The sequence below is a fragment of the Zerene cesonia genome, chromosome 17 (assembly GCF_012273895.1).
Source record: "Zerene cesonia ecotype Mississippi chromosome 17, Zerene_cesonia_1.1, whole genome shotgun sequence".
NCBI classification, from domain to species: Eukaryota; Metazoa; Arthropoda; class Insecta; order Lepidoptera; family Pieridae; genus Zerene; species Zerene cesonia.
The window spans coordinates 3,450,399-3,477,085 of record NC_052118.1 but is presented as its reverse complement, the minus strand read 5'-3'; the positions used below and the strand labels follow the sequence as shown (position 1 = coordinate 3,477,085).

Sequence of the window (26,687 nt, the reverse complement as noted above, 5' to 3'; positions counted from 1 at the left end):
GCCACCGAACGTCGCCAGGATTGTCTAGGTCGACCACGCTTTCTCTTTCCTTGTGGAGTCCATTCCAGGGCTTGCCTGGGTATATGTGACGCATTCCGTCTGAGAGTGTGGCCGATCCATGTCCATTTACGGCGTAGGATTTGTTGATAAATCATCTATCTATCTATCTTATAATCATACCTTTCTATATATTTTGATAAGTTTCTATTATAAATATAATAATCATTATTATAAATCGCCTTCATTATTATGTATACTTTTAATATAAACCTTATTGCGGTAAACGATCCTTTTTCATTCATATTTAACATTTAACTTTTGAGTACTTGAAAAAAATGAAAACAATTTTAATTATATATTAAGAGCTTTGGCGATGCGACCACCTGAACCAGAACAACCACCGGGGCAAGATGAATTAGAACGTCGTCTCCCAGGGTATAGACGTATTGTTATTCCGCGGGAGTTGACGCTTATAGAGTTGCTTGTAAGTTCTAAATTTATATTATTTATTATTGTAATCATACAATAGCTCTACAGCGCAACGTTGTAAATCCTTTTCGATTTTGATCGTTAGTAGATTTTCGATATTTTTTTTACGTACCTACATAAAAAATTGCATTTTAATATCACTCTGTAATCGTACACTAATGATAGGGATTATACCTATAATAACTCAATATAATATATTAATATTATATAAGGATAATCTGTTCCAACAGATAATAAAATTTCCTGCTAATTAACATAGGTATAATATAAATTATAAGGCTTTATTCCGACAGGTAAAACGATATAAGTAAGACGATACGTTGTACGGAACTATATACCTGTTGCAACAGACATTTCCTCATAATGGTACCATATAGGTACCTATCATATTAGATAAGGGACTTTATTCCAATAGGTAGATTTATGTAGTTGCTATTTTCAAGAGTTTATATGTATCATTACTTACCTAGCCTAATTTGATTTTTTTATATATTTATTTTACAAGAAACAAAGCAGTGGTGTGACAACTGATGAAGAAGTTCTTAGAATTCGTGAAGCCAAACTGCGAGTGGTAGCCGAGCGTGTAGGTTTGCGAAGGTTACACGTTTTAGCTCCAAGATTGCGTTCGCTAACCATCGATGGTAGTGCCATATCGTCTTTAAGAGATCTCGGCATTGGATTGGTCCATTTAAAGGTATAATTTAAGGAAGTTATTAAATATAAACCTGAATTAAAACTTAGCTTTTAGATCTATGTGTAATTTTGAAGGCTAAGTATCCTGGTGTTATGCTATTTGTAACTTAACTTTTACAACAACTTTCGTAACAACGGTGTGTTCTAAAGTTTAATGGTATTTAAAGGTATTTGAATAAATGGTCTGTATTCAGATAATGATATGTATTAAGCCTTTAAATAACTCAGAACTTACCCACGGCGCACCAGCATTTTCTTGAATCCGAACAAAGAAGAACGACGTTGCATTTTGGCACTAAATTCTTGAACTAAACACGAAATACCTAATACCTTATTAGTTCAAGTCCTTATCATTTCAATACTAACTGTATTTACAAGAATACCTAGGTGTATAAAAGAGCAATTATTTTAGTTCTTGAGTGCTAATCGTTGTGGCCTCACGTCTCTTGACGGGATATGGGGTTTGGGAACACTCCGGGAACTACACGCTGCTGGAAACCGCCTTCATGATTTGAATCCTTTAGCTGTGTTGCAAAAGTTACACACATTAAATCTTGCACAGTAAGTATTTTTATTAATATAAATTTTTTGGTAATTTTTATATTATTTTATAAGAACCTATTAAGTTAGTTTGTTTTTGACATAATGAACGTAGCACGTGATGCTATTTTTGTACCATGAGTGAGGGCACAAAAATGTTTATACTTAATCGTTAAAAATATTTGATATAATACAATAAATTTGACAGCATGGGCATAGACTCAAAAATGCTTCCGCTTCAAGTACAAAATATCATACTGGCATTTCTTTCTTCTCGCAATTTTGTATTTATTGTTAAAAAAATCATTTCCGTAAAAGCGTTAGATATCCCTGTATAATAAGTTACCCATGAATGTATAGTTTTATTCGTTATATTATCTATACTAATATTACAAAGTGTGTATACTTTTGTATGTTTGTAACGCTTTCACGTAAAAACCACTGGTACGATTTCAAACATTCTTTCACCATTGGAAAGCTGCAACTTCAGTGAGTTATATAGGCTATATGTACCACGGGCGAAGCTGGAACGAACAGATAGAGAACAATTATTTACAATTGTGAGAAAAAAAAAATCATTTTGTATAACTAGAAATCCAATAGAAGAATCAAGTCGCCTTTGGACGTTAGGGGTGTGTAGTTCCCTACGTCGAATCGTCTTGCGAGGAACCCCGCTATCCGACCTGCAGCATTACACATCACTCGTAACATCAGCTCTGCCAATGTTGACCCATTTGGATGACCGTCCGTTGCAAGACGATAATGGTTAGTTAACCTGTATTTATATATAACAAATTTTATTTATTATAAATTAAAAATAAATTTTATTTATTATAAATTTGTATTATGAGTTAATCATGTAACTAATTGAGGATATGTGTGACAACTGTGAATGTGTTTGTTTGTTTGTCTTTCGATGAAGTGATAAAATATAGCGATTATCAAGGCATTGTAAAATAGGCGGGAATAGCGGGAATTTGGTGGAACCACAACCGCGAATTATTCAAGATCCTTTTGTATCGAGACATTGATGTTGTTGGCAATGTCATTACTTATTAGTATACGATATCAATATAATTAACAGATTCATTATTAAAAAAATATTGTACAGGTTGTTGTTTATTCTAAGAATAAATTAAAAGTGTAAATTACATTGCAATGTACCTACGCTACGTTACGCTAGTTGTCTGTCCGCGTTATCATCTACTAGCTGCGCCCCGCGGTTTCACCCGCGTAAGTCCGTATCCCGTAGGAATATCGGTATAAAAGTTGCCTATATGTTATTCCAGTTGTCCAGCTGTCTACGTTCCAAAATTTCATTGCAATCAGTTCAGTAGTTTTTGCGTGAAAGAGCAACAAACACACACACATCCTTACAATCTTTCGCATTTATAATATTAGTAGGAAGTAGGATACTAATATTATAAAGTTGAAGCGCTTGTTTGTTCGTTTGAACGCGCTAATTTGAGGAACTGCTGGTCCGATTTGAAAAATTATTTCAGTGTTAGATAGCCCATATATTGAGGAAGGCTATAGGCTATATATGTACCATAGGCGACGCCGGGGCGGACCGCTAGTAAATAAATAAATGGAGGCAATGTCACCCTTTAACCTCTTCTCTCCATATTCAAAATCATACCATAAAATCGTTCCCTTGCGATATCATGAAAACAAACAAATAAACAATTAGACGTATTGGCAATATTAGTAGATTTAGTAGTTAGTATTAGGATTTGCTAGATAATGTACGTATGTATTACGTAGATAATTATTATTAATCAACCCAATTCCTCAATATCATGAAAATTCTATAGCAATTTCTTCTACATAAACAAAATAAGGTTTAATAGTTACATCTGTTTTCAAAATAATTCGTGTAACATACTTCATTTTATCTCTCATTGCATTTAGTCGACGAAAACCTATCAGTAGAAGCATCTTCAGACTCCGAAGCTGGTGTGAGTGATATTGAAGAAGACCATGTTGTAACAAATAAAGAAATAAATTTTGATGATGCTCAACCTGGACCATCTCATCAGGGACAGGTACATAAAATTTTTTTGTACCTACAATGTAGGAGTCGGGCATCACCACAAGCTCGGTTGTCCGCTCCAACGTTTTTAATTTTATTATTTATTTATATTTATATTAGTTATAAATATCTATATGCCTATTTAAATAAATATAAATCATACACCTATAATAAATTTATTTTGCAGGTGGATGCGAATATTCAAATACTTGAAATAAAACGGGAACGAACGCAGCTTCGTAGACCAGCGACAACTGAATGCGCGGGAACGCGGCCGCGCGTTCGCTTGCCACAGAGACCAAAAACTGCGGTCGAACGCACCATAGACAAACCGACCAAATTACACATATTGAATACTCTTTTGGGTACCTACGCGTTTTATTCAATGAAGCAAACTAAAGATAATATATAGTTTCTGTTTATGAATTATTATATTAGTACTAGCTGACCGGGAAAACGCTGTTCTGCCTTACTCTTATCATTTAGCGATAATATGAAAAATAGGTGTTGGCCTATTCTCAGACCTACCTACTACCGATATGCACAGAAAATTTCATGAAAATCGGTCCAGCCGTTCCGGAGGAGTATGATAACTAACATTGTGACAAGGGAATTTTATATATATAGTCATTTATATTATGTGTATTTCGTAGGTTTGTAAAAATCTGTAAAAATTGCGTTTAAATTATCACCTACACAATAAAGAGGCTAAGTTATTTTTATCGTCCATAGATGACGAATGGCATTCTAGTGGAAGCAAGTTGACTTCGAATGCGCCTGTCTGTGGAAATTTGGCGAGGGCTTTACGAAGAACGAAGAACAGTCGTAACAGTTCAAGTAAATGTCCATTTTTTTTACATGCTATTATTTTCTTCCCCTGCATGTTTGTAGGTATTTTTTTGACCCACTTTTACAGGTTTAATTCAAACTTTGTTTACTTAAATATATCCTGTATAGAATTGCCAGAATTAAATAATTCTCTTATGTATACTCTGTATATAAGAAAATAAAAATTCTTAAAAACAAGTACATAGAATTATGCAATTAAAAAGAATGTTTTAAATAGATAATTTATTGATTAATTAAAAATAAAAAAGTAGTTAATATCACTTACTCTAATGCTAAAACATTCGCATGAATATAAGTGTTGCACGACATAAATTGTAATTGTTTTTTTTTCAAATAATGTGCTTACATTCGCATATTATACGAAATACAATTGTTTGGACGCACGTGAGTGACCCGGGAATATAATAAGATACTTTCGCATTTATAATCTCAGTCGGATTACGAAAGCACGTTATTGAATCGTGTGACAATGTTTTACATTTGTTTGGTAAATAATGCTCATCTCTTAAACACTGTGTACTTTTGGACGCAGTTGACACAGATTTCTCTTTGTACAAGTTTACGTCTTCGTCTTAATTCTTTGAGTACACTCAGCAAATTACTGTTGAGAAATCATAATACGTTAATGGTAGAATGAGGTATGATTTAGGTACTTAGTATCTACTACATTTAAGAGTGAATGAACAGCTCCTTATATCATCGTGCTATTTTATTTCAGTTATCCTACTTCCTACTAATATTACAAATGCGAAAGTTTGTATGGATGTGTGTGTGTTTGTTGCTCTTTCACGCAAGAACTACTGAACCGATTGCAATGAAATTTGGCTGCCGATTTTCATTCTGTTCTCACCGATGGATAGCGTGGTTCTCGAGAAAGGTTTTAAAATAATATAAAGTGTTATATTTTAGACGAAGCGGACGATAGTTTATTAATTATAAATACAGCTAGATTCTTGTAATTGTATAAAAATAATACTTATAATATGATTCTAAATTCAATGTAAAGTTTTTATTAACTTTGATTGCGTATAAGCGATGAATGTTTTTTCATATGTACTTTAATGGTTAATTTTAAACAGATAGTTCCATAAGAACGGAAGAACCAATTGAGCAAGCTTATAGAGCTGTAGCTGCTGAAATACCTATGACACTATCAGCGGAAGTGTGGGAGAAGTTTAAAAAGGATACTGGGTTAGTTTAGTGATATAACAAAAAGTATGAAGTACATGTATATGTCATTATTCATGTCGTAATTCGTTAAATTGCAAGAAGTATTTTACAGATCACAATTTTACGTTTACGTAATATATAAAATTTAAGGTTATGGATAATAACACAGATAACATAATACTATACGGTTTTCCGTATATTTACCGAATTACGAACCGTTTTACCGTTGGTAAGATTTAACTCAAAAACTTCTTCACAGACTAAAATAGGAAAGTTATTTTACCATTAGTAACCTACCGAATTGTAACTCTTCTGAGTTCCTACTTGGAATTTTTTATAATTTTTTTTCTTCCTTATTCAACCCCGGCCAAGACCTAATATTGGAATGTAACATTTTGTATATTATCATGGATCATACGGTTTCATTGTTAATACCTATTTTTTATGCTTTATTTCAGTATTGAAATTGATTTAGACTTCAATGAGAGACCAAAAGGCGAGGATCCAAACCGAGTTATTGAGCAATTAGAACAAATAGAGAGGGAGACTATGGAACGCTTGAATAACGAGAATCCAGATTTGAATTTTACTCGCAACGTTTACAAGTTTTCGACGGATCCTTCTAGAATATTCTCGAGTAACATAAACGATGTTGAATTGTGGCGGGATATAGAAGACCTCGCAATGCCAGATACGCAAAATGATGTGGATGACTTTTATATTGCGACTTCCGAGTAACAAACATATTTTTTGGTGGTGATGAATAATAAATACATTAATTTTGTTATAAGTTGTTTGAAATTTAAATGACTGAATTGAAATGTCATATGGTAATGGTATTATTCACGAAATGAAAAATCTAACATGGTAGTGCGTATCAAAGAAGGTATAGCTTAATAGCTCCCCTCCCACAAATTTTATGTAAACCTAATATTGGTCTATCACCATATTACATTTTGTCAAAATTTGCCCAGTGTTTTTTACATGATTGACGCTTCACACAAACGACAAAGGTATAAACATTTTACCAACCATTGTATAGCAATTACAAGAAGAAATGGTCTGGTTCCTGTTTTATTGTACATTTTAGTTAAAATATAGTTAAGGAGTTTCAATTTTGTTATGTTCTTTCTCGACCGTCGCGCCAAAGGAGCGAGGAATGCGAATCATTATGAACCAAAATAAAAATCATTTAGTCAATTCTCGTTTTACTGCGTTTTCTCTTGTTAAATATAATGCTTTGTTACAACTAGAGTTTTGTACTCAGATAACATTGAGCCTATGTGTTAATCCAGACTATTATCTATTTGTGTATCTCATGCCAATTAAAAGGATTTTGCGTGAAAGGTAATAAAACGTAAAGTTTGTAATATAATTAGGATAGTAGAATCATCTATTCCTTCATCTCCAAAAAAATTAATTCCGTAAAATGAGGCTTAGGAATTTTAGGTATATTATATTATAATAGCGGTCCTCTCCGGCGTAGTACATATATAGCCTAAAGCCTTCCCCAATAAATAGGCTATCTAAAACTGAAATAAGTTTTCAAATCGGACTAATAGTTCCTGAGATTAGCGAGTTCAAACAAACAAACAAACAAACTCTTCAGCTTTATAATATTAGTATAGATAATCTATCGATGTAAAACCGTTGCTTGGGAAATGTTTATTCGATAGGTTAGATTCAGTTTATTTAAAAAGTATATAGAAATAGGGATTTCGTCGACTCGCAACCATTGGCATTACATAATTCGCATTATAGTCTGATAAAAGATATGCCTTAAATTGCAAACAATTTTTACGGATCTCGCCAGTTAGATTATAATCTTACGGTTTTACAAATATTACTTTATCGTTTTTTCTTCATTTGCTATTGCCTCTATATGCATTCTTATAGTACCTGATACATATTTGTAAGTTTATAAAATATTATTATTATATTCTTTAGTTACCTGAAACTAATTGTTCATCGACTTATACTTTTTTATGTATTTTAAACGTCTTATTCCTTCTTGTTATTGTCTATTTCTGTATTGAAATGAATTTATGGAATTCGACAAACAGACGACAATTTTATGTATGAATTGTCATCAACCAATTTACATTATTTAAAACAGTGAAGTAAGTATGTAGTAATATTTTTTAATAGAACTGCATTGTTATCGTCAATAAATTTCTTGTTGGTTAAAAGTGCTCTTTATTTAATAAATAGATGCTGATATATTTCTTAAAAGTAAGTATTAGCGGTGACATGTCTTTTAAGACGAATTTAGAATTATACGTCACGTTACATTTCACGTCTTTAGAATTATATTTATACGTAATACGTATAAATATCATACTAAAATTGTACACACGTATTGTATCAATAATCGATATCGATTGTTATTTGTAATTATGCTGAATACCCTTAATTTTGAATTCAAGGATTCTTTTAGAGATAGAAACAAATATGAAATAATGTTAAATTAAAATTCAAGAAAAACAGCAATTCAGCAACGAAGTCTCGTAATATTATGACAAAAGTGCCGGATGTCACCGAGTAGATGGTAATTAGTATTGCTATGCATAATACTAGTGGATTTCTTAATGTCAAAAGACCTTGAAAACCATATACGACATAAAAATACAAGATATTTCATAATTGCAGTTAGCAAAAAATTTGAAAAAAAAAAGTACCACTTGTTTTTTTGTAGACACAGTCTTGAGTATGGCAATATTTATACTGGGCTACATAATCTTACATCGGTATTTTATAATGCTTTCTAATTCTTGATATTATTCAATTCGCAGTAATTTATCTCACGTTTTTTGTGTAAAGTGCTATTTTTCTTATGATGTTTTATTACTTTTATACGTTTTTGGATAATTGATCTCTAATAAAAAAATAAATAAAATTTCCGTGTCCCCAAACCTACCTAGGTTAAATGCCCCCGCCAAGTCGACGAGCTAAGCGAAGCGCAAGGGCACTACCTATTTTATGTTCATTTCATTATGTTAAAAGATATATATTCATAGTGGTATTTGGTATGTATCTAAGTTTAGTATACAAGAAAACACTACCGTCCCCCCAGATGCACTTATAACTTTCAAAAAGAACCGTCTGAAATCCTACTAAAAACATTTCCTGTAAAATATTGCCAAGACGACCATATAAGGTTTTAAGTATCAGATCTCATGTAGAGCCAAGCATCTGAATCTACCGACTCTAATTCAGAAATTTTACATGATATCACTAAAAATGTACGGTTTGGTTGATTCGTTACTTACTTCAGAAACTATCAAGAAAAAATAAGCGAAATAAAAAACATATATAATAGAAATAGCGAAGCCTTACAATTTTAATAATATGATTATTAGTAGTAGTTAGTATGATACATTTTATTACGGACTTTAGAAGCGAATATTTATAAGGATTTTTTATTGCATAAATATATTTAAAGAATATGTTTCCACTCCGATATATTACAAAATTTGCTTTATTTTATTTATATTTTTTTTTCGATGTTTTTTAAAAATTCTGATCTACATAGCTACTTTTAAATTATTAACAATACTGCCTGTTTACGTATTCGCCATAAAACAATGCAACTCGCTATTTTGTATTTTTAAAATTGTAGCGCAAGGGCGCGTAGGAACGCCCGAAATATTGAAAAAAAAACTTTAACTATTACGAAACCATGAGGAAGCGCGGTCGAAGGTCACTAAAATTTTAAACACGTGGAATAATAGGTACTGTGTATTATAGTCAAGTACATAAAAGTAACTTAGTAAATATAATGGAAAGGAAGTAACAATTTTATTATGTAACAAAATTGTTCAAGTCTCGTGTTAAATTTACACAATTGACTTTGAAGAGATTTGTTAGCTAATGCTGCATTACAATGCTAATTTGTATTCTTTCATAAGCTGTTCGTCATCATAAAAAACTGATCAAATAATAACAGTAAAGTACGATTGCAAAATCAAATTTTTTGTTGTTCTGACATCTATTTGGGAGTCGAGTATGCTTCAGGAAGAATTAAGGAAGGAAGGGAAGGTACCATATTCTCATAGAAGACGGGCGTGAAATAGTAATAGTATCATGTAAATGTTATTTGTTTCATGCGATGAGTGGGAAAACCGAAAGATTACTCCTTTCACTTACCCTTTCTTGCCCTTTCCATTATTCCCTGCATCAATATTTTCTTTATCCCTTATCCCACTAAGTTGACAGACTATTTGCAGAGGCTTCTCGCCTCTGTGTTTACAATAGTCAGTCAATTAGATTTTTTTATTAAAATAGTATACTGTGTCATAGGTCGTAGTGATTCACTAGCTGTTCCGATACAAGGCATAATAAAAATTAATATAAAGTACTTTGCTATTAGATAACGTTATATGATTTTAGTCTGTGATGTATGCTATATAAACCTAAATTTTGAAGTATTTTTGTGCAATATACACGCCACATACCTAATAAAGCTGATGCTTTTTATATAACGATAACCACGTAGGTACCTACATTATTTAAGCGGCCTTCAGTACTCAAGGTTCGAAAATGATACTCATTATTTTTTGTCATAGGAGACAACGTAAAAGTAATAACAATTTTGCAATAAAAAAAATTCCTCAGCTTTGCCTTTAGTATCTGTAGATACAAGATTATTGTATGAACGTTTATTAGGTAAATATTGTCCTTATCAAATCTCTCAATGTCCAACATATTAACAGTTATGTAATACGGCGAAGTCAAATGTACATTTGACGTATATAATATTGGTTATGATCTTTTATTGCTTTCATTGTAAGTATCAGATTATAACAAATATTGAGAAAGACCTAGTAGCAATGCAGGTACGTATAACATATTATGTATGATCATAAGTATCAGTGGACATAAAGCTTAAGGTGATTGACCGTTGGTAATATTGGTACCTATAGTTGAATTAAAAGTACCGAATGAAAACGATCGTACGACAAACATTATACGGAAACGTGTCCCTACATATTATAACGTATATACTCGTATTATGTTATCTGTGATATAACGCACACACATTACATTACAAGCGGATAGAATTATAATGCATTGCAAGACTGATTATATTTGGAAGTTATTACTCACCTTTATTTGCGACAGTGACACCCACACCATGTCAGTCGGTTATCAGAAGGCGACTGAAGCAGACGTCACTAGTCCACTCTAGTGCTAGGTTGTATATGTGAGAAACATGAGTGTGATAACTTTACTCAAACGTTTTGTTGTTTCGAATGTCCTTACTCTATATTATTCTATGCTAGTAGTATTTTGGTTCGCTGTGAATTATTTAAAAAATCCATTTAGAAACCCTTGGACTACAAAAGTAAGATTGGAACCGCCAACAAGACTATCCGAGCCGAAATATGGAGTACATAAATACATCAAAGCAAACGTAAGTTTTATTAATTATTATTTTGAAAATTCTGCGCATATATTAAATATTTTAACAAACCTAAGCCCACATAAAGTAGCTGAAAAAAAGTAACATCTCATCATCATGCAATTTTCATATTCTACATAATAATTTTACATTATTTAAAGAATAGTTCCGAAGATTTAATATTAGTTTTATAGCATTTGCATAGTTTTTAAATGTAAAATTTTGAAAGAATGGAAATTTCTCAACGCAACACATTAAATTTAATACTATCGAAGTATCAATATTACTAACCCTATCATATTTTTGTGATTAAATAAGAAGTTATTTGTTCTCTTTTATACTAATTATATATATATTTATTTAGTACAGTATATGGGGCTCTGCATTAAATAAATCACAATTATAACAGTGTAGATATTTCCGTTAATCCGTTATTCAAGACGGGCGAACTACGAACAGTGGCATAGCGTGGTTTTTTTCACCTAGGCGTACTTATTACTCTGTAACCTAAGGCCGTCTGGAAATATGGCGCCCCTTGTAAGAGTTCCGACTTTCCTACGTGTCCGCACACAAAGGGTAAAACGAGATTCTATTACGGCAATAATACCACAGATAATTATTTTGATACGATCGAAGTACCACACAGAAGACCTGCGTGAAATAGCCATAATGCTGTGTTTCGTTCGGTGAGCGGGGGACCATATCCTTTTTCTTCCTTCCTTTAGTCCTTTCCTTTATTCTCCCGTCAATCCTATCTTAATCCCTTTGCAATTTGACGTCGGTAATCAATTTGTAAAGACATAGGTCTGCAATGTAACTGACGCCTCTGCAAATCTCTGTTTTTGAACGGTGGTAGCGTTTACCATCAGGTGACCCACCAGCACCATAGCCGACGATGACTTAAAAAAAAAGAGATAACGTAATACTATACTATCTATCGCACAGTAAGAAGTAACACTTCATACGTATAGTCGAAACTCAATTTTTAAACGCGCTTGGATATCGGCAATTCTGCATGCAACAGTCGCGAGCTAGCTACTCTTTGTCTGCGAGTTTGTCGAATTGTCAAAATGGACAGCGATTTTTTACTAAAAATAAGACAAGACAAATATATATTTTTTATGCGGATTGTTTATAGTTTATACTTTACTAGCTGTGCCCCGCGGTTTCACCCGCGTAAGTCCGTATCCCGTAGGAATATCGGAATAAAAAGTTGCCTATATGTTATTCCAGTTATCCAGCTGTCTACGTACCAAATTTCATTGCAATTGGTTCAGTAGTTTTTACGTGAAAGAGTAACAAACATCCATACATCCATACTTACAAACTTTCGCATTTATAATATTAATAGGATAAATTAAGTCTCAAATCAAACATAGACATGGTGTTTATCAATCAAAAAACAAAATGAATTTCAGATGTAATTTAAATTTTAAAGTAGGCATATATTTCCAAAACACGGTAGAGTTGGTAGATAGTATTACCACACATAATATAATACTGTTCTAGTATTACTACCAGTATCGTATTAAGTATGTTATCTGTGGTATTACACTACTATTGCTAAGACTTGGCTGTCCGTCTGCCTGTCCGTCAGTCTATTCAGGCTGAGTCTCAACATTTATGAGAGCTATTTCAAAAAATTTTAATTTCCCAATAATGCGATTCGATTGGATTCGATTTTAAATGTTAAAATACATACGGGGTTGAGGGGTTGAAAAAATAAATTACACGTTTTGGTAAAGGTTCGATGTGTGAGTAAAAAATAGTGGTGTCCACGATACACTTTCACATTATGTAAATATCGATTGTTTTAACTTGGCAAATATATAAATATCTTATGCAAATACCTAACGTAATGACTATTAGATATGTTAAGAACAATATTGTAGTTTGTATAATCTACATCCATTGCTGTTAGGATACGAACTTTTGGATTTTCGTTACGCGACAGAAATCGTATTTGTCAATTACCAATCACGCGCTTTCCTGAAATAGCTTTGTCAACGTCATATTATTCCGCCTTATTCCAAGAAATGTCGTATCCTAACAGCATTTGAATCCAGTTATATACTGTGCTTGTAGGAAGGGTGTTAGGGAACCTCTTTCGCAACTGATGTCAGTAGCGGAATGAAATGGCAGCAATTTAAAAAAAGAGGAAAGTTTTTTTTTTTATTTTCAATTCTCTCTATGAATAGTGACCGCAGGATAAGTACAAAAAATATATGAAAATCAAATTTAAATATTATATGATACTAGGCTAGCTGCGCCCCGCGATTTCACAAGAGGTGCTATTTCTTTTGGAAAAATATAACTCTCATAGTCCAGGATGAAGTGTGTATATTTACACACACACACACACGCACACACACACACTCACACACACACACACGCGCGCGCCCACTCAACATCCCACACTAAGATATAGCCCATTCTATCAACAACTAAAAAATTTATTTCGTTTTTATTATTAAGTAGACATAAAATGTAAAATGTCACATTGTTTTAAGGAAGAAGCCACAGACAACCGAAACACAGTTCCCACCTAGTTCGGTAGTCAGTGGGTCATATAAAAGATGTTATTACTTTATTTTATGTCAATAAATATTTTTTCATTTTTTCACAAAATGAGTATGAGTTTCAAACATTTCTCATCAAAATGTTACCTACACATAGTCGAGGTCATACTAGGAGTCCAATCTGGTTTGTTAAAAATGCTCATTAATTTTTCACGCAACGCTGAGTTTCGTGAAAACCTAAAAAAAAAAATTTTTAAACATTTACATACGTAAATAAGGTGTTTCCAGACTAATAAAAAGTATGTGAATTAAACTTGTCTAAGTAACATGTAATCAAATACAAATATCAAGCTAGTACAATATATTGTAATAAAATAAGTTTTCTGAATTCACTACTAGTGAGTGTAGCGTAAATATTCAAAATCTTTGAATTCGATTGTGCTTCAATTAAATATTTAGCAGACTACCAAATCTGTCAAACCATTTTATCCCGAACCAATTGATAAACAATTGAAGCATTTTTAAATTTGCAGACTTGTAGCCCCAGACTATACATAAGCCATCATTAATTGCTCATTATGAGAATTGAAGAATGTGTTTATGTGTTGGTGGCATACCTATTACATTGCCAACAAACTTTTTACATCTAGGACCTAGTTCTATCACAGTCTTAATTCTTTGCTTGGATGATATGAAAATATAGATTAACAAGAAAGCTAGTGGGTGAATTTAAATTGTATACCTACCTATGTAATGTCTGTACATAATGTACATAAGTAAGACTTAGTGTAAGGTTAAATGTTAAACTGTTCATCAACTTCGACTAGCCAACTCCAAAAGCTCAAAAATTATTCGGAGTGAAGTAAAACTTTCTAGAAAATTTAAAATTAATTGCAAGCTGTTATTATCGATCTGAAAAAGTTTTTGGAATGTTCGATTAAATTCTGGAATGATTAGAATATTCTAAATTGAAGTGATGTTCTTATATAATTCATTATATACAACACAATTTATATTGTAATTATATAAATTTACCGTTAATAAACCCTATTACTAAAACTTATGTTTGAATGACAGATATTTTGCTGTCTGACAAGCCGAAGTATTTAACGGATCACAACTTTTCGACAGTTTGCAATCTTGATAATAGTATCTTACAGTTTTTACAATCTTATGGAGACTTAAAACAATAAAATTCATAATGCAATTGGTGAAGTTTTTTAAAAATAAGAACACACAAGATTACAACATACAATGTTTGCAGAAAGAATATTTATATTACTTACTTACTTACTTACTCCTGTGGCGCTGAAACCCCGAAGTGGGTCTTGGCCTCCGAGACGAGAACTCTCCATCTTTCCCGGTCCTGCGCAGTTTCTTGCCAATTGTTTGCTTTTAACACGCGCAGGTCCGCCTCAACTCGATCGCGCCAGCGATACTTAGGTCGTCGATATTCTGTCAGATACCGCGTCATAGCGAATTACATTTTGTAAGAAATCCTTAGCAACTATGAATCCAGTACCGTGTGCATGGTGTCCGTCGTTACCGCTATAAAATAAAACCGCTTTGTCGTCAATATTACACTCTCCTTTGCCCGGCCACCTCACCTCTTGTAGTGCGGCTACTTTTATATTGTATCTGCGTAGCTCACCATTAACTTGATAAAGGGCACCAGGTCGAAACAAGGAGCGGACATTCCATGAAGCTATTCGTAGGTCCTTTATACCATGCCTTAAGTCGTCGTTTTTGGGATCGGATTTTCTGTTTCTCGTTCCCGGTTTCATAACACATAAGAAGTTTTTATGTGGGAGGGGTGTTAACCCGCCGCACAACCCCCATAATGCTGGAGGACCACACCCGTCGTTGGTCAGCGAGTCCATCGGACTTAACCGGTAGCGTAGCTAAGCTGTACTACCGACCATCCCCCCATCCGCCACCCGGGGGACGCTCCCCTACGCTGCGAGGGCCAGCGCGGGGATATATTATTTATTTATATTCTTATCTCTATATCTGCCTAAGGTAGATCAATGATATTATGGACACCAAGTTGAATATATGATGCAGAGATCTCGTTTAAATGCATAACAAAATCAACAGACAAAATAATGTATTATTTTCCTGGCTAAATTTTTTTTCAATTTTAAAAAACATGCATATATCCTTAAAATTTGTTCATTATTATCACAGTAATTTATTAATTACACACGATATCATTGTGTTGTTTTTTTTCTCATTAACAGATTGCGTTACTATTATTTATACAAACTCGAACTACCATCAAAAAATAAAACACAAAAAGTGTGGTAATTTTGAATCTAAGGCCTTGCTTTTCGTTATTAATTTGCGAATGTTTTCAGTAGTGTTAAGATGATAATTTTCTCTATCGCACGTAAGATATTTTATCTTAGAAAGCGGAACGAACTCGATGCAACGAATGCACACAGCGATTAATTTTTATTCAGAACTAGCTTTCCGCCCGTATGGTCAAAGGAAATTCCTACAGGATTGAGATATCTATGTACTTTAGCCTCTTTAAACTATCTCCAGACACAAAAATTAAATTATGTAATAATTATTATCATAAAAACAAAACATCCAATTGCTATCTTTTTAGTTTTATATTATTAGTGTGAAGTGTGATGCGATTTATTAGCACTTCCTAGTCCAAACTTCAATAAAACATAAATTTATATAATGTATTCGTAATCACCTTTCAGAAATCTTTAATTTTTGGTTTCAGAATATAAAACTGCATTACGTGGAAAACGGTGATTCCTCGAAACAATTGATAGTATTTTTGCATGGATATCCGGAATTTTGGTATTCGTGGCGGTATCAGCTGGTAGAATTCAGTAAAGATTACTGGTAATTATGGAAACCATATATTTGTATTATAACTGTCGATAAATGCAGTGGAATTGTTTGTTATCTTATTATACAAAATATTTTTTAGTATTATAAACAAACAGCACATTCTGTATTTGTTGGATATAATATACGATCAATATATTCTTTAATTATTATTACCGATAATTTTCAGGTGTATAGCTGTGGACATGAGGGGTTACTGTGATTCCGAAAGACCAGAGGAAGTATCGGCTTTCAAACTTGAGTTATTGGTAGAAGACATACGTGATCTAGTACGACAATTGGGTAACTTATTTATATGTTCTGTGTGCACAGATAGATAGAGTAAAATGACTTAAGAATTTTACTCTTCATGGATTTTCGAAGAGATACTTTACATTTTTTACGACTTAAGATACGAAACAGTTGCAACTGTATTGAGAGAACCTAACTTTTGACCCATCCTATGACACCTCAACATACCTATAATTAAATTTGTAACATATTCGCGTATTTTAGTTCTTTATCCAATTGTTATATGTATGTACCCCTAAAATTGTTTCTTTTTTTCAAATAAAAACGATTTAGCCCATAAATTGGATTATATATAATAATATTGCTCTATCACCCCATAAAATGAAATGAAATTTAGTGTTTAGATTTGCTGATAGATGCTACTAAATCCAATAAAATTAATTTACTAACTATGTAACCGGAAATGCTTATTTTTTATTTATTTAATACAGCTCAAATTATACAGACAGTGAGTTTAACGTCTTTTTGTAATATATTGCACTATTTTTAGGCAGAGAGAAGTTTATCCTCGTAGCTCATGACTGGGGTGGTATTGTGGCTTGCAAGTATCGGGACCTGTATTCAGAAACACTTCGAGGTCTTGTCGTGCTGTCTAGTACTGCGATTGATATCTGGTTAGAAGCGATTTGGACGTACGAAGAACAGCGGAGGAAATCATGGTAAAACAGTATAAATAAATTATATATTTATCAAATATGCCTGTGTGGCCCAACTACCGGTGCGGTGCGAGTTTTCTTAAACATGTTTAAGGAAATGAGGATTCTTTACGATGTATTCTTTCACCGTTTCGAGGAGTGGTTATGTTTTCCACATACGTTTTTAATTCCGAGGTCCACCACTGAGCCACCGTTGCTTTTATTATACCTATATTTTACTAAGATTGAATATCGGCTACTAATTATCCAAAATACATTTGTGAATATTGAAATACTCAATCATAGCTAACTTTTATTTGTTGCAGGTACGTGTTTTTGTACCGAATGCCAATAATTAGTGAATTATTATTTCAACAAAACAATTTAGATTTACTGGATAAAGCGATGCTTGTAGAAGGAAAAACAACAATTGACAGTCAAGACATCGAATGTTTTAAATTTTGGTTCAGTAAGAAACGTAAGTATACGTAACGAAGGTAGTAACGTAGGTTCCTATTATTATTTTTATATATACATTGATATAGAAAATATTACATCAATGTATTTATATGTTACCGTCAAAAGCTGAAATTGCTCACTGAGTGAATAGTAGTCTATCGTGTTATGATTCATTGTGAACCAAACCAATTAATATTCAGAACACGTCATGGATCTTCTTTACTGCCAGAACGCGTCGAGGTCGAATAGAATGTCAACAACGACACTGGTCATTCTCTTATTGTCACAACGCGTCGTGAGTGGGGTATCATTGGAGCCATAACAGAAATTTCGCATAACAAAATTATGTTGTGACCACAACGCGTTGTGTAAACTGTAAATGATTTGTTTTTTTTGTCATAGCGGGCAACTGATCTGGTCGTTCGCCTGATGGTAAGCGATCACCACCGCCCATGAACATTCGCAGAGGTAGTGCTTCTGCCAATGTGCTACCCGCTTTTAAGGGGTAAGGGATAAGGAAAGGATTGATAACTGGAACGAAGGAATGGACTGGGAAGGGTCAGGAAAAGGAAACTGGCCTCCGTACTCCGTACGTTCTTTGTCAATTAACGTGATTTTCTACATTCTTTTTTCAGATGCAATCACACCACCGATCAATTATTACAGAGCTAACTTTAAGTACACATATAAATCTGAAAGATTTACTGAGAATTTACCATTTCTATTTGCGTTGGGAGAAAAAGATCCGTATATTATCAAAGAAATTGGTGATTTAATGGAAACACGATACACGAGCCTTGAATATACACGAGTGAAGGATTTGGGACACTTTATGCAACAGGAAGATCCTGACATAATTAACAGTTTAATAAGAAGTTTTTTAAATAAACATAATTTATAAAAATTTGCAATATGAAAATCATATGAAGTACAGTGAAATACAAGATGTTAATTTCTTTAATAATATAAATCCATTGCCATTCTGACAGTTGATTAAAGATTTCTATCTATGCGTATTATCTGGTGTTCATAATTTTTCCTGTCCCTATAACTGTATTTTTAGAACAAAAAATTAATTCTAATTATTTTAGTCAATTCCAAATTAGATTCAAGTCTCTACAAGGCTGTTTATTTTTCTAGAACCAGATAAATGCAAGTTGTCCCGTGATACATTAGTTATGTTATATTACACTAGCTTATGCCCGCGGCTTCGCACGCGTTAAATTTTGATTAGTATTATAGATATTATTATATGATACATATAAACCTTCCTCTTGTAACACGCTTTCAATTAAAAATACAATCCGTTGTGTAGTTTTAGAGATCTAAGCATTCATACATACAGACAGACGCAGGAAGCGACTTTGCTATGTAGTAATACTGGCTCTTTCGTTTGTAAAACGGGGTTGATTAAACTTTCTGATACTGAAATAATTTAAAATTGGACCAGTATTTCCGGAGATTACAGCGTTCAAAGAAATAAATAAACTGTCCAGCTTTGAATTATTGTTAATATAGATAATAACATTGGATACAAACCAGTAGGTAAAACCAAACAATGACTTGCAATTGTAAGTTGCGGCATTATTTTTTTGTGAACACAAGGCCGTGATATTCAACAACTATATTTTTATTCGTAGACTTCATGAAGCATGTCATATGCATGTTAAAGTATTCCATATGAAGAATGGTCTCTGTAAGCTGCATACTTACACTCATTCGAAGTAATAACACTACGACACGCACTAAATGTAGTTTATAAATGACAGAGAAGTTATGTATAGAAAAAAACAGTTGTTCACATAAAATGATAATTAATCTAATTACCTTGAAAATATAATGTTAATAATTTATTAAATAGATGCCCTTTATTTTGGGTTTTTAATTTTGACTCAAAAAATTTTCCACTTTTATTAAAAATGGACAATGCATTCTTCAAAGTTATATTCTTCTTAGCAAGTCTTTTATTCTGTTTTTGCAATCTGTCAATTTTCTTGTTTTTGTCTATGATCCTTTTTTCTAGCAAATTGATTTTTTTCTTCATAAAAACTTCTCTGGGAGTGTCTAAAATAGATCCATTACTCAAGGAAGATGAAGGAGACTGTTGCAATTTTTCTAAATTTTTGTCCTGTAAAACATATATTAATACAATACAAGGTTAATTTTGGCAAGGTTAATAGTACTGAAATTTGGTAATTAATTTATGTTCTTTGAGTACCTGGTGTAGGCGCTGGTAACTTGATTCACCACACAAAACAGATTCTTGATCAGCATGTGACATATGCTAAAATAAAATAAGAATAATGTTTTCCGCAAACCTCAAATTTCATAAAGTAATATTAAACTTTGCATGCAATGAAGTATCATTAAATATGCTGTATATATTTATCTTTAATTTCAACTTACATGACCAGATATGATTCCTTCATCTGTTTGGATTGGTTCCTGTTTTATGTTATTGACATTACTTCTATTATTGTCTTTCAGCTATAAGCAATAGAAATTAAATTGCAATATCTGATCAGAAAAAATTCCTATTTATAATATAGTGTAGAATATGTTTTTAACTCACAAGCAAAGTTGGTTTTGCACTTCTAACAAGTCTTCTGTAACCTTTAATTGTTGTGTATATGTCCGACTGAGGAAAGTGATCGGAACATACAACGGACCCTTTGCGTGGCTTGTAAAATTCTTCACCTCTAGCTGTTCCGATAATCGCTGCCCACTTCGAACATCGTACAGGATTGTGTGGAAAACTAAAGAAATAAAGAAAACATGTTTTATATGTAAATGTCAAATATTAATTATAAATCCTCAGACAAACACACCAATTTCGTAACCCCAAAGTAATCTATGTGTTACGGGATACAACATAGCAAAAACTGCAGTGAGGCAGAGACCGTGTACACCCAAAACCCAATCTATTTACAATTATGTTTTTTTTCAAATTATAATGTGTGAAGTGCTAAAACTTATCTTTCTAAAAAATTAAAAATCTGGAATACTTACACACAGCATTTTATATTATTTTTTATGATTTGTGTCCTTCAATAATTTCAGGTATATAATACAGTACCTATACAGTGTCTGGCTCTTTTGTTCTCGAGAGTTAATTATTAAGAAAAATAATTAAGAACATCAAATTTTGTTTATTTAAAAGCGCTCTTACCTGAAATAAGACACACCATCCTTTTTAAGTTTGGATATAGTGTTATTTGGACAGTTTTTCACAGAACATTTTGTCATTGCGAGACGTCGTGTCCTAGTTAAAGCGCGACCGAAAGTCAAAACACAACTAAACGAAAACTCTGCTTTTTAGACGCGTAGGCAGAGATTTGCATTAGACAATTTTTGAGCAAGATTGTTGGTATAAAGTCTGCGCCACGAAAGGAGTAGACTACCCGTATTATTATACTACTTTTTGGAGTAGATGCACCGCTGTCAGTACCCCATATAGAGATGCCCCATCGAAATCAAAGGGATATATTTGACTTTTACAAATAGCCCAACATTTTTCAGGGAGAATTTTCAGCAAGGTTTGAGAATATAAAAGAATTGAATTTTAAACCTTATAACGAATTTTCTGTTATCACTAGGTAGCTACAACGCTTCTTTTGGACTTACTAATTTCTCGTGTGATAGCATATTTGCTACTAAATTTAGAAATTGACCAATGGGAACCCCCGAATCCCGATCCCACTGAAGATAGTAGGTCCACTAGTATGGTCTATGGTAGGTACTACCGTGCCGTAGAGGGCGAATTTTACCAGCGCATAGGTATATTTATGTGCCAGCGTCACTTTTTTACATATTTATATAGTATCTATATATTCTTTCATCGTCGACTTCGTTCGTGGCGTACTCTTGACATTATTGACTTGTAATTTATCAATGTAGAAGTACGATTTAATTACGGTCATAATAATTTAAAAACAATTTCCGGCTATGGGGCAGCCAACGTGTTATGCATCTGTTTCACTGATCAATTTTGTTTACGAACAAATAGATGATTCTGTATTCTGCCCACCATCTCAAGATACGGTTTTTTTTTTGTTTTATTCGGTTCTACACTCACCCTCCATGGCACAGTGGAAAAATCACACAGAAATCGTGTAGCTATGCCAATATTTAATAGATAAACACATATTTTTAATCTGTGGAAGTGACTTTCAAGGTCATGTCATCAAGTATTATACTATTAACTTAAGTTGCCCAGTGATACATGTTGCTTTCTCTCTTTTTCATAGAATCCGAGTCATAAAGCTTTCGTGTTTTGGTTTATTTGTCTCATTATATTTAAATACGGTATCTTTTCAATGTGCTTCTAATGAAAGCTAATGGCTGCCGAACCCTAATCGCGAAACAGCTGATGTGCTTCGCTTATTTGTAATAAATTAGTGTTTTATCTTGTGTGTTATTATAATTATATAGATTAGATGATCCGTCACTTGTGCTTTAACTTTATGCGACGTACAGGGTTTGTATATTTGATGAATAACAGTGGAATAAAGCTTTACAACGGAAGGTTTTGTAGATTGTTGGCCTTTTCAGATGTCACTGACCATACAACAAATAATTTTGGACGCTAAAAGACTGGCTGGCCGTCTAAAGGAGCGTGAGACAGAAGCAGATGCTCTGCTAACCGAAACTCAAACAGCTTACAGACAAATTAGCACTATGAAACAGGTACAAATGAACATTATTGCATTGCTCCATAATTCCTAGTAAGGCCCATTCACAGGCTCATATTATCATAATACTATGTTTCAACAAATGTAATGTAAGTTAAAATTTTATGTATCGATCTACATGATTCAATGTAATTATTTGTTTTTTAGTACAAAGAAGAAGTAGATACTCTTAATGAGGCTTCAAGGGAAAGACCGAGAGGAGAATTAATCGCAAGTATAGAAAGAGAATCTCGATTAATGAGAGATGTTCAGCGGGAGAATGGGGAGCTCAGAGCTGCATTGGAAGATCACAGGAGAGCATTGGAGCTGATCATGTCTAAATACAGACAACACACTGAAAAGAGAGTATGGGAGTCGAGGATAGATTTCACAGCCGCCATTAACGAGAAGCAGCAAGAGGTATTTTATATATGTTCTATTTGTTAAACATAAAAGTTAAATTCATAAAACATGTTATTAAATTGCGATGTCAGAGTATATAGATATTAATTAAATATATGATTGCAGTTAATTCGCCAGCAAGCCGAGCGCATTAATGAAATGACTAGTATAATGTACAAAGCAGTCAACATGGATGCACATGGTGATTCAAGGAAGGAAGAAGAATTATACCAAAGGCTTATTACAGAGAATAAGGTATGTTATGACATTTTTGTGTTGACATATTGTGATTTAACATTGATATTTGTGCTTGATGTGATTGAAGGAAATTAAGAATTTTGATCTTTGTTGATTAAATTTTTGTTTTATTAAATTTTTATGTCAAGCAAGGCAAAATGAAATAATGATAATCTTGTAAAGAATTAGTCAAAGAGTTGAGGCATACTTTTATTTGTAAATTTCGTCACCTCTCATATTATCAGCCCATATCTATTCTTCAAGATGCAAGTCACAAGTCTAATAGGTGAAAGGTTTAGTCTTATAGCAATTTATTTATGGGAGTGTGGAGCATGCTTTGGCATGAATTGGGTCAGCTAACAATGGGGAAGAACCACACCTCCACAGAAGACTGGCGAGAAATAGTTACATGCCTCTGTGTTTCGTACGATGAGTAAGGTAGCCAGAGGCCCGAATTCTTTTCCTGCACCTTTTCAGTCCATTCCTTCTTTGATTGTTATGTGTGATTTTGTTGATGCCTGGAGTCTTTTACTTATCCTGTAGCTATTAAGAACGGCCACCTACATACTACTGGACAGTTGTGAGTGCTTACCATAAGGCAAACCATCAGCTACCTGCTATGACATAATACATGTTCAGAGCTGTGTGAGGGGTGTAAATTGTTCATTTAAAATTAGATTAGGTAATTTATCTTCTTGCAATCTTGAATCCTGTCTCTTTACACTTGTTATTGAAATCATAGGCCAAGCCTATTGAACTACCACTGCTACATACTATTGTATACTTCCTTATGCACATATGTATTATTTTTATTTATTTTATTAATTACCATTATATGTATTACATCTTATTTTATTGATCTAAATTAATAAGATTTTTATGCATTTTGTAAAACAATTGTTTATTCATATACTTTAATAGTAGGTGATAATTAACAATAGATTAAAAACAATTCAAAATTTTGGCTCATTGTTGTTATTTGGGTTAACCAAATAGAGCAGACTAGACTGCTTTGATGGTCCAAAATGTACTATGCATGTTTATGTGTATAAAACTAATGGAGCCCTGGTATATAGAGGAAATTGAGACAGATCAAATCTTAGTCCTAAAAGAATTGAATGAAATTTTTAACCTTTTCAAGGTACAATCACCTAATAATCAGTATAACATATGAAATGCGTTTACCCTGGTTGAGGACATTAGACATTTTTATAGAATGAAATTAATTCCATTAATACGCACATTACAGGGTCTCCGTGAAATGCTGGACATCTCGCGGCGGTACGGCTCAGACAAGGCGTATGCGCCGCCCACTGAGGACAAAGACGTCCAAACGGACGGGCCGCCCATGTCGGGCGCGTGACGACCCGCTCTCGACACGTGCCGCCTCTGAACGACAAACCACGCACCTCATACCATACATGTGAACGTTTTCTCGTGACACAGACATTTGTGCAACAAATCTCATGTATGTGACCAACTCAACTACATTCAAGGCCCCTTACCTACCCGGTTATGAACTCTCTCATGGTATTATTGAAATCTTTCTCTATTGGTTGTATTTAATATTTGTTATTCATTATAGTATCTAAATATATGTTCTGTCTGTGCTCAGCGCTTGTGATGAAACACCTTTTGTTGAAATTTCCAGATGTGATGAATGTTTGCTTAATACTTATGGCATTACTGTGATCTTTAGAATCTACATTAATTATAACATGCTACTAATGCCAGCTTAACAATAATTTAGTATCTGGTACAGATATAAATTGAACAAAAATTGATATCTCCCGATTTAAGCATAAATTTCTTATGTAGCAAGAAATTTACCCTTCACATATATTTTTTTAAGTCACACAGATTTTATTTGTCTTAAAAACTTAAATAAAAAATCAGTCGTAGTGGCAGAATCAATATAAATGTTCATTTATTTTTTTAGATAAAAATGTTTCTGTACATAGTCCCTATTAAGATACTGCATTAAAATCGAAATTGTGTGTGGAAATTAAACAAAATGTTTTTATTTTATGATTATTGCCAGTATAGTTATGTGGTAAATTTCATACTTTGCAATCTCTACAAGCTATTAAATATATCAAATAAAAAACATGTATTAGATGTACTGTGCTATTTAGACAATATGATAATAAATTGTATAGTTTATATTGCAAAGAATTTCGACTTTTCTTTCTCTTTCAGTTTAGTAGATATTAAAATTAAGATTTAGTAGTATATTCATAATGTTAAAACTTATAACTCAGTAGATTATAGTTAGTAGATTTTTGAAGTAAGTATATTCACATCTATGTCGTAGTAAGATTTTATTAAAATTAAGCATGACACCAGCATCCATAAAACTTTCTTATAAGAAATATTGTATACAATGTTTCCATTGTTATTTCCAATAAGAAGATAGTTGTGCAATATGCATTTTATGACAAACACATTTTATCACATAACTTAATCCTTGAAAAAGCAATAATCTGTTTATCCTTACTACGACATACAAAACATACAGTTATGGAAGCAATGAGGGCACAATCAAAAGTTTTATATTTATGACATCTATCATTTTAGAACTGGGAATCTAAATATAATATTTTTTCTGAAACATTATATTTGATAATTCTTTCCTTAATAATTCCTATTTTTCACTGTAAAAAAGTACCCAAGCAGAGATAGACTGCTTCAAAATAATTGTATTGTAATGGTTAAACAGTGGGACATAATCAATCTTTTACCCTTCCTGAAATCACCAGAGGCATGTGTTTATTACTGCCTAACTATTAATTGATGTGTTGGTCATACTATTATAATACATAGTGATGAAATGTTAATATCAATCCTTTGCTTTTGATCAGTATTACAAAATTTTTAAAAGATTCCAAGGGTTTTCGTTAATTTATTCATTAACAAGAGTTAAACTTTCTAAATTATTTCTTTTAATAGAAATTATAAACAAATAAAAACAGTAAAACCTATAAATCCGGTTACATAGCCAGGTAGGATATATATTTTTAGATTTTAAAAAACTAAATAATTGATATAAAATATTTGATATAAAAAAAAAATTATATCAAATATCATCCTACCTGTATCATGCAACATTAATACAATATTTTAGTACAATCACCATTTTAATGGTTCGTTTATATTCTTTTTAGTATTAATTTTAATGCTTCAGACCTCAATAAAATCGGGGAACACAAGAATGTGATTGATTGTACTTCTTCATTTAGAATAACTTGAAATAGCACAATTAGCATGATCTGCGCAATCATATGGATTCACTTTTGTCTTAGTTTGGTAAAATGAAAATGAATAATGAGTTTCACTTTCTTCTATTGTAATTAATATTAGTATATTTAGGATAAATTCATTTTAAAAGTATTTAGTAATTATATACATAAAATTCATAAACACTTGATG

The 26,687-nt window shown here is 32.6% G+C and overlaps 4 protein-coding genes across 7 annotated transcripts; 3 read left to right on the top strand and 1 right to left on the bottom strand.

Moving 5' to 3' along the window:
* Window positions 1-373: 373 nt before the first annotated feature.
* LOC119833344 lies at window positions 374-7,272 on the top strand. Its single transcript, XM_038357330.1, has 9 exons — window positions 374-484; window positions 995-1,183; window positions 1,595-1,743; window positions 2,315-2,487; window positions 3,634-3,767; window positions 3,942-4,119; window positions 4,487-4,591; window positions 5,683-5,794; window positions 6,232-7,272. The coding sequence occupies exons 1-9, from the start codon at window positions 374-376 to the stop codon at window positions 6,509-6,511; spliced, it is 1,431 nt and encodes a 476-aa protein (XP_038213258.1). The 3' UTR covers window positions 6,512-7,272.
* Window positions 7,273-10,891: 3,619 nt separating this feature from the next.
* Window positions 10,892-18,968, top strand: LOC119833515 (epoxide hydrolase 1-like). The gene is made up of 6 exons (XM_038357561.1): window positions 10,892-11,186; window positions 16,434-16,558; window positions 16,734-16,846; window positions 17,346-17,514; window positions 17,817-17,968; window positions 18,585-18,968. The coding sequence occupies exons 1-6, from the start codon at window positions 10,986-10,988 to the stop codon at window positions 18,848-18,850; spliced, it is 1,026 nt and encodes a 341-aa protein (XP_038213489.1). The 5' UTR covers window positions 10,892-10,985; the 3' UTR covers window positions 18,851-18,968.
* Window positions 18,969-19,542: 574 nt separating this feature from the next.
* On the bottom strand, window positions 19,543-21,922 carry LOC119833386. 4 transcript variants are annotated; one of them, XM_038357373.1, is made up of 5 exons: window positions 21,119-21,510; window positions 20,522-20,705; window positions 20,356-20,436; window positions 20,168-20,233; window positions 19,543-20,077 (listed from the first exon to the last, which is right to left on the bottom strand). In XM_038357373.1, the coding sequence occupies exons 1-5, from the start codon at window positions 21,193-21,195 to the stop codon at window positions 19,769-19,771; spliced, it is 717 nt and encodes a 238-aa protein (XP_038213301.1). In that variant the 5' UTR covers window positions 21,196-21,510; the 3' UTR covers window positions 19,543-19,768. The 4 variants fall into 4 exon arrangements, 2 of the variants coding, with proteins under 2 accessions (XP_038213301.1, XP_038213302.1); XR_005287952.1 differs by lacking the exon at window positions 21,119-21,510 and adding an exon at window positions 21,518-21,922 and having other exon boundaries at window positions 19,955-20,077; XR_005287951.1 differs by lacking the exon at window positions 21,119-21,510 and adding an exon at window positions 20,959-21,104 and having other exon boundaries at window positions 19,955-20,077.
* Window positions 21,923-22,258: 336 nt separating this feature from the next.
* LOC119833509 (FGFR1 oncogene partner 2 homolog) lies at window positions 22,259-26,309 on the top strand. Its single transcript, XM_038357531.1, has 5 exons — window positions 22,259-22,426; window positions 22,501-22,635; window positions 22,788-23,039; window positions 23,148-23,276; window positions 24,508-26,309. The coding sequence occupies exons 2-5, from the start codon at window positions 22,501-22,503 to the stop codon at window positions 24,619-24,621; spliced, it is 630 nt and encodes a 209-aa protein (XP_038213459.1). The 5' UTR covers window positions 22,259-22,426; the 3' UTR covers window positions 24,622-26,309.
* The last annotated feature ends 378 nt before the right edge of the window (window positions 26,310-26,687 follow it).

Excerpts from the sequence above, each read along its gene's own strand:
- LOC119833344 (XM_038357330.1), top strand. The coding sequence starts at position 374 with ATGCGACCACCTGAACCAGAACAACCACCGGGGCAAGATGAATTAGAA. Across the intron at positions 1,744-2,314 it reads CACACATTAAATCTTGCACA|AAATCCAATAGAAGAATCAA; the intron begins GTAAGTATTTTT and ends TTGTATAACTAG. Across the intron at positions 4,120-4,486 it reads CATATTGAATACTCTTTTGG|ATGACGAATGGCATTCTAGT; the intron begins GTACCTACGCGT and ends TATCGTCCATAG.
- LOC119833386 (XM_038357373.1), bottom strand. The coding sequence starts at position 21,195 with ATGACAAAATGTTCTGTGAAAAACTGTCCAAATAACACTATATCCAAA. Across the intron at positions 20,437-20,521 it reads GTGCAAAACCAACTTTGCTT|CTGAAAGACAATAATAGAAG; the intron begins GTGAGTTAAAAA and ends TATTGCTTATAG. Across the intron at positions 20,078-20,167 it reads GTTACCAGCGCCTACACCAG|GACAAAAATTTAGAAAAATT; the intron begins GTACTCAAAGAA and ends TATGTTTTACAG.
- LOC119833515 (XM_038357561.1), top strand. The coding sequence starts at position 10,986 with ATGAGTGTGATAACTTTACTCAAACGTTTTGTTGTTTCGAATGTCCTT. Across the intron at positions 16,559-16,733 it reads GAATTCAGTAAAGATTACTG|GTGTATAGCTGTGGACATGA; the intron begins GTAATTATGGAA and ends GATAATTTTCAG. Across the intron at positions 17,515-17,816 it reads GAACAGCGGAGGAAATCATG|GTACGTGTTTTTGTACCGAA; the intron begins GTAAAACAGTAT and ends TATTTGTTGCAG.
- LOC119833509 (XM_038357531.1), top strand. The coding sequence starts at position 22,501 with ATGTCACTGACCATACAACAAATAATTTTGGACGCTAAAAGACTGGCT. Across the intron at positions 22,636-22,787 it reads AAATTAGCACTATGAAACAG|TACAAAGAAGAAGTAGATAC; the intron begins GTACAAATGAAC and ends TTTGTTTTTTAG. Across the intron at positions 23,277-24,507 it reads GGCTTATTACAGAGAATAAG|GGTCTCCGTGAAATGCTGGA; the intron begins GTATGTTATGAC and ends CGCACATTACAG.